The sequence below is a fragment of the Mchenga conophoros genome, linkage group LG22 (genome assembly GCF_057382185.1).
Source record: "Mchenga conophoros isolate Kocher_MC1m ecotype Shallow Benthic linkage group LG22, M_conophoros_male_GT1.1, whole genome shotgun sequence".
NCBI lineage: Eukaryota > Metazoa > Chordata > Actinopteri > Cichliformes > Cichlidae > Mchenga > Mchenga conophoros.
In genome coordinates, this window is record NC_140546.1 from 31699598 (window position 1) to 31707151 (window position 7554).

A 7554-nucleotide genomic window follows, 5' to 3' on the forward strand; every position below is an offset into this window, starting at 1 on the left:
GAGACAGAAAAAGAAATGAGGGTAGCGCTGGGTGAATGTGACAAGATCATCTTTGAAATGTGCTAATTTTGTTGGGGACAAAAGACTTTGTACAGAATTCAAACAGCATATATGTGTCCAACATTTACAAAAAAAAAAAGTGGCTTTCATTCACACGTGAAAAACAAACCATTTTGTGTGTGCGCGCATGTGTTTAATGAAAGCAATTAGTCTTTATGTGTCATCTTCTTGTTAGAATAGCAATAAACAGTGCAGATGAGGCCAGAACTATTAGCCATCGTCTGAAATTGTATTTGACTAAAGTATTTCCCAAGTGCTGTCAAACAGAGCAAGGGTTTTTAAACACAGCTCTTTGAAGGTTTGATTTTGGATTCTTACATTATTTTTATTTTTTTACACAAAAGCAAAATTATTTACCCCCCACCCCTCCCCCCTGCCGTTAATTATCAGCCCCCTGATGGTAATAGATACTTGTTGGTATCTTTTTTTGCTGGATAACAGTCTGCAGTCATTTGCTGTAGTCTCAAAAACACTTCTGAGCTCTCCACACTCCACATATTTTCAATGCAGTGCAGGTTGATGCAGCTTGGGGCTTTGTGACTTTAGGAGGTAGTGCTTCACCAGGAGCGACATATATTTTGGGTACTTGTCATGATGAAGGACAAAGTGCTGATCCAGACCTGGTTTTACTGCTGACTGCTTGAAGCTTTCTTTCAAAATCTTTACGTCCTCCTTTCTTCATGATTCCTTCCACCTTCATGCATTTCTCAGTTCAAGATGTGCTGAAGCATCCTCACAGCGTAAGACCCCCACCACCGTGTTTCACTGTGCTGAGGGTTTTCTTTGGGCTGTGCATCCCTCCCTTCTTTCTCCAAACATAAGAAACACCCTGTGGCCAAAAAGCTCTAGTTTCATCTAATCTGACCAAAGGATGTGCTTCCAGTACGCATAGTCTTTCTCCAGGTTGTCCTCATATGGAAAGAAATATGTCTCAAAAGAGTTGCAAATATGGACGATATGATATAAAGCATAAACTAAGATTCACGAATGTGTCCAATGATTTATCTTTTGCTCAGCTCACAAATCCAATAATTTTCTCTTTCAAAAACCTTTCTGTGCACAAAAATGTGTAAAACTACACGTACCATCTCTCGCTCACTCACAAAACGTGTGGCGAATTACCAGATGCGCACAGATCACGCCGCATGAGACTGATTTAACGCACAAATCCACAAATGTATGCTGCTTTCAAGTCCCAGTGTAAAACTGGGACATCTTGCCTTCCACTGTATAGTTGAGGGTTTGTTTTCTTTTTGTTTTGCTACCATTACCACCATGATTATTCATTACACTAACATTACTGTTAGCCTGCCTTTATTAGTGAATGGTGACATTAACATTAAAGTGTTATTCCACATTATTTGCCTTAAATATATATTCAAACTATACAGAGATTAGTTAGCATACACTCAGTCCAGAGGATGATCCACAATGATGTACAATCGTGGTGTTCCATATCTGCAGCTGAGCACTGGCTGACTTTTCCCAGAGGAAGAACGTCCAGCATGTAACACCAGATTATTTAAACCACATATTAACCTTTATAGGCTGCTGTATCGTATCTGTAATTGTAAGTCATGTTTTCTAGTTTGTTTTTGTTAGAAAAAGAAACATCAGGTATACAGTGGAAGCCCAGATGTTCCAGTTTTACACTGGGACTTGAAAGCAGACATATTTCTATCTATATCCTTAGCATACTTTAATGTGGTTTGAAGGTGTGTCTTCTGCAGAAGAGCAGTTTTTCTTGGTCTGTAACCTCTGCAGGGTTCTAGTGGTTGTCTTCTTTGAGACTACAATTCCCAAAGTGGTTATGAGAGTCATCGTGTCTTGGCAGATGTTCTGGGCTCTTCAGAAACATCTCTCACAAGTTTTCTTTCCAGAGTCTGAAATCTTTCCTCGCTGAAGTTTTTATACTTTGTGTAAATTGGAAGATAACCATGGTAACTGTAATTTTGTCTGATATTGTGTGCAAAAAGAAATAACTTCACAGACTATCACTGCCTATTGTTGTGCATCCTTTATGGCCTTGGCTTCTTCCAGCATGCACCAAATCCCAAAGCAAAAGTTATGTGAAAATGGTTTCATTGGCATGGGGATGTGGCTTTACTGTTGGCTGATTGACAAATATATTGGTTATCATTGGTTGACAGATCTTTGTTGAGATATTTTACTAAAAGCTAAACTTTTGGGTAGGTTTATCCTACCCAAAAAGCATTTCTAAGGCATTAACTGCAACTCTATGTATAACGTAAGCACAATGAACTGTGGGTAAATCTGCGAAGTCAACAACAAATTCAGACATACCAAAAGTGTTTGCCAAAGAGCCCACGTGTACGTAAAAACTTGGGGTTGGAACAGACATAAGCCCAGACTGATTTAGCAGGAATGCAACTCAAACTCTGTAAGTCTGAGAGTGTGGACATTGGGATTGGGCTTCAAACTCCATGACGCAGAGAAGTAAGGGTTTAAAGGCTGTAATGATGTAGCTGCACAGGAAGAGGCCAGCAGTAATAAAAATTAGAAAAATGTTGCAGTAACTGTCGAAATAAACACTGGATTGATTCAAATATGATTTAACCATAATTCTGACATAAAACACGAAAGATCGTTACATGATTCTGAATAAAAATCTTCCACTTGGTTCTAGTGTTGGTTCTATTTATCTAAAAACAGAAGAAAAATGAAGGCAAGAAATAAAATACAAAGAAAAGGAAGATGAATGGGATGTAAGGATCTGTACTTATGCCTTACCTACCTCCATTAAAAGCTAACTACATAATTGATGAAATACATATACAAATACAAGACAGACTACTCTCACATGCTTGGGGGCAATTAGCTTAGCCTCGCATAAGAGCAAAAGAAGGAGCAAGTGTTTATCAGGTGGTTTCTGCTGGTGTAAAGATACACACCAAACACACATGTATCATTATACATATATATTCTATTATACATTATAGCATTAGTAAATGTTCAGACAAACTGTTTTCTGGTTGAAATTTTATGCTAACATAAGCTGCTACAGAAATGGAATTGTCAAAGTTCCTGAACAGAAACACCACAGCATGTATGTAGTGTTCAAGCTAGCATAAAACAATTACATGATCATAGCTAATGCCACTAATGGAGAGCTAACTACATATTTGAAGCTACACTAGTGTTTTGGTGCCACCATGTTTTTTTTGTTGTTGTGGTTTTGTTTCCTGCCAGAAGCAAAGAGCGCTAATTTATCAGCTATTGCTAGCAAGCTTGGCTAACTGCCACTACCCGATCCGTACCAGAAACAAGATCGGTACCACGCATGTGCAAAAGGTGTCTACTTCTGGCCGAAGCTTTTTACGATAGTTACGGGTCAGAGTATCTGTTAAGATGTTAAGAATAATAAGTATAGCTTAAAATGTTTGCAATAATGAAATATTTCAATATAATGTAGACAAAAACTAAAAATAAAACGACAGTTACGGATCAGGACTCCCCGATCCTTACTGAGCATGTGCAAAGTTGGACTGTACAAATTGGTCTACCCGATCCATACCGCCCATGTGCAATGTTTTCTTCTTCTTCTGTTTTGTTTAATGGCAGTTTACTCCCCAGTGTATGAGGATACTGCCACCTGCTGACCGAGTGAATGAGCCCTATTGTAAAATGAACTAGCATCATTACAAACGCGTGTTAAATTTGATTTAGTGATAGTCGTGTGTTTATGCTTGTCTGTGTAGAGAGGATTGTTGGAATAGTAATGATGATGTCAGCTATCACTGTCAATTGTCATTAAACACTTAATCTGACTGATGAATCTTCACGTGACATATTACTAAGTCAGTATTATTAGGTCTGTAATTAGGCGCCATTCTTCATACTTTACGGCGCTGTTGTTCAATTGTGGGACGATCTCTGTTGAGGAGAAAAGCATTAATTTGTTTGTATACGAATTATCCATTGTTTAAATGTCCCGGGCAGTCGAAAAGGAGGCAGAGCTGTTGAGAAATGCTATGAGCTAACTGGGCGCTAACCGTGTCACTCAAATACATTAACTGTTGCAATCTTGGCAAAGAGAGGAAGTGACGTAAGATTTGCGCATGCGTGGTACCGATCAGGTTTCAGGTACGGATCGGGTAGTGACACTAACAAGTAGCACTGATAAACTGTAAGGATACAATGTGCAGACACATTGGCTAATTGTAGTCTGATAATCCAATAAAATGCTTCAAAAGGTGCATTTTAAACAGCCCAAACACACACACTGTATATTCTGTAAACATACATTTTAATTCTGTAAAGTTGGCCATTTCACACGGAAATACCATTTTTCCCACTTGTATATTTGAGGAGGGCGTTGAATACATTAGTAGGTTAGTTTGGAATGTGCACTATCAACTAGTCACAAGCTGTAGTATTGTGTAGAACAAGCAAATATTTGTGGACATGACTTTGTTGAGGCTGACACACCTCTTTATCAGAACATTAGTTATAGTAACAGTGTAGGTACAGAAGCTGATACTTCTTAATCATACTTCCCTTGCTCACTCTTTTTCAGCATATTACCAGTGTTGGTCAAGTTACTTGAAAAAAGTAATCAGTTACTAATTACTGATTACTTCCCCAAAAAAGTAATCCCGTTACTTTACTGATTACTTATTTTCAAAAGTAATTAATTACTTAGTTACTTAGTTACTTTTTAAAAACACGATTTACAACCTGAATAGGTGATAAAGCGATAGATCTTTCAGCCCAATTCTACTTTTTCTACATAATCCATCATACAAAATGTAATCAAATGGAAAAGTCTCTTTTTAAAACTTGTTTTATCAGTTTTAATCTTTTAACTTTATGCATCAAGCAAATATTAAATTATATGCAACATTCTCTGACTGGAAGAAATTTGTTTAATATTTAAACCTATTTTCTGCACATTCCAGCATATAAAATAAAATATTTTTTTGTGTTTACACTCAGTCTTTCAAATAGATGCAAGTAAAACACAGCAGGAAATAAATAAAGTCAAAGACTAGCGGTCCTGTTGCTCTATTTTCACCTGTAAAGCAGGAGTAGGGTAGGCGGAGGTTTACCCTGGTGCAGGTGTGCCGCAGCGGTCAGTGGAAGAATCTGCGAGTTTCTCTGCGAATTTCCCATTACGTCGTAGCGCACTCGGTGGTTGCTTGGAGGTTTAGGGGGTTTTTTTCGCTGTAAAAAGAAGTTTTCTTCCCACGCACAACGGATTCTAATATTTTTGTCACTTTTTATGGAATCAAACTTAAAGTAAGGTCAGTACTTCCACGCTTAAAAAGCTGCACGCTCATACTCTCTCCCGCACTCGATATATGATCCATTGTTGATCTGCACACAGCTGTTGTCACGAACGTCGCACTTGCTTACGTCACTGTCATGAGACATTCTCGCAAAAAAACCACGGTTTTAGTAACGCAGCGTTCCTACGGGAAAGTAAAGGTAATCTAATTATCGTTTTTGCAATAGTAATCCCTTACTTTACTCGTTACTTGAAAAAAGTAATTGGATTACAGTAACGCGTTACAAGTAACGCATTACTGCCCATCTCTGCATATTACACACATTCATCTTCAAAATATCTCCACAAATTAATAACAGCATTTCTTTTGTTTTTGTTCTTCTTCTCTCCCTGTCTCTCCTGCAGGCAAGCTATCCCTGGAGGAGTTTATCAAAGGTGCCAAAAGTGACCCCTCCATCGTTAGGCTACTCCAGTGTGACCCCAGCTCGGCCTCCCAGTTCTAAAACTGTCCCTACTGCAACCTTCTTTTTTTTTATCCACAACTTTGCTCTGTTGCTCTATTGAAACAGTCAATCAAATCAATGCATGATGGTTCTCGTCTCTGATATCTTTCTGTTGTTGTTGTTACTGTGTGCAAGGATGATAGAGGAGGATAAGGAAAGTCGTCACTGTCATTTTACATTTATGTTTGGGAGAATGAAGGGACTAGGTATGACTGACAGAGACGCCTGCTAATGTTCCATAATATCTGTCTCTCTCTCTCTGGAGCGTTGGATTTCCAAGGAGCTTGTGACGGCGTGTGGATGTTTGTTTGTTTTTTTCTTTTTTCCGCAGGGAGAGGAATCAGTTCCTACTCCTACACATATGCACATGTAGATGTACATCATGTATATACTGTACGCCTGTATATCATAAGATAAAGTGCATCTGTCTTCATATAGGGGCGCACACTCTTTGCCATTGAAAGGCAGTATTATGTAGCGTAGCTTCCTGGTGGTCCATCTGAATGGGCAGTTTAAGGGGGTGGGATGGGGGCGGGGCTTGTACATCAGATTTCTTTTATTTTATTTTTTTTTTAATTTAAAATGCTTTTTATTTTCCTTTTGTACATACTGTTTTCTTCCTTCATGGTTTATTTATTCAGTTTTTATTCTCATTATTGCGCTTTTACTTTGATAATATCGAGATGATCAAATTCCAGTTTACAGTGACGGAGAGAGAGAGAGAGAGACAAAACTAGTCAAGATTGACCTCTTTGTGGACTCGAGCGGAGGAATTCCTGTAAAATAACGGGATCCCATTTGTTGCATTTGATCAATGACACCAGTAGCACATATCAGTCGAGCCGCCATTTGTTTATATAAAGTATGGCTGTGCATTTGGGTCTGAATGCGTGTGCGTGCATGTGGACACACACACTGTATGCTTGAGGCTAACTTTTACAGTATTATCTTGTTGTGTTGTTTCTTAATTTGTAAGTATTTTAAAGTTCTTTAACGATGAGCAGTAAACTTAAGATAGCTGTAACCGTTCGCTATACTACTGCATGATCCTTCGAACCCGGCGACGACAGAATCCACAGACACAGTTTACGCACAGCGGTAACTTTTTGTAGCTCTTCAGCCTCCTCAGCATGGACCCCAGGCAGAAATGATTCGATATTTGTCTTGCTCTGGGACAGCACGGGCCTCCTACCCCCGCGCTCTCTTTTCCTCTGACAGACCGAGAACTCACTAAGGGCTTGTTCATCACTCTCTAGCTTAATGATTTTTTTATTATTATTATTTTTTAACCTCCTGGATTAGTCTGCTTGCAGAGCAGTTAGATGAAGGGACGTGTTTCACAAGATTGCAGTGAGTCCGGAAATGTGTTCTAATTTGGATCTGTTTGATCTTATTTATAGAGCAGAAAGAATGTTGAATATATTTTAAAAAATTTAAAATTATAAACTTGTCTCCTGTATCAGTGACAAATAAGTATTGTGCGTTGTTGAGGTTTTAAAAAGACCAGATGCAGTTGTGAAGAAGACCTGAACCTGAAATAAACATAGTCACTGGTTGCAGCACGGCCAGCACCATTCTCCTTTATCACGCCTTAAATGCCCCGATAGTCAGATCACTATTGCCCTCTTGTGTTTTCAAGGTAAAACACACACACTCAAATTGAAGCAATGGGACAAAGCTAACAGAAAATGTGTGGATATGGCGCATAAGGAAGTTGGACTCAAGGATATCAGTTTGTCATGA

General features: G+C 38.7%; 1 protein-coding gene across 1 annotated transcript in view; it reads left to right on the top strand.

Moving 5' to 3' along the window:
* The window catches only part of hpca (hippocalcin), a 55324-nt gene extending 49005 nt beyond the window's left edge, over positions 1–6319 (top strand). Inside the window, exon 5 of the mRNA XM_085262019.1 lies at positions 5714–6319. Within this exon, the coding sequence (XP_085118145.1) occupies positions 5714–5811 (98 nt within the window). The 3' untranslated portion in view covers positions 5812–6319. The remainder of the gene's footprint in view (positions 1–5713) is intronic.
* Positions 6320–7554: the final 1235 nt, after the last annotated feature.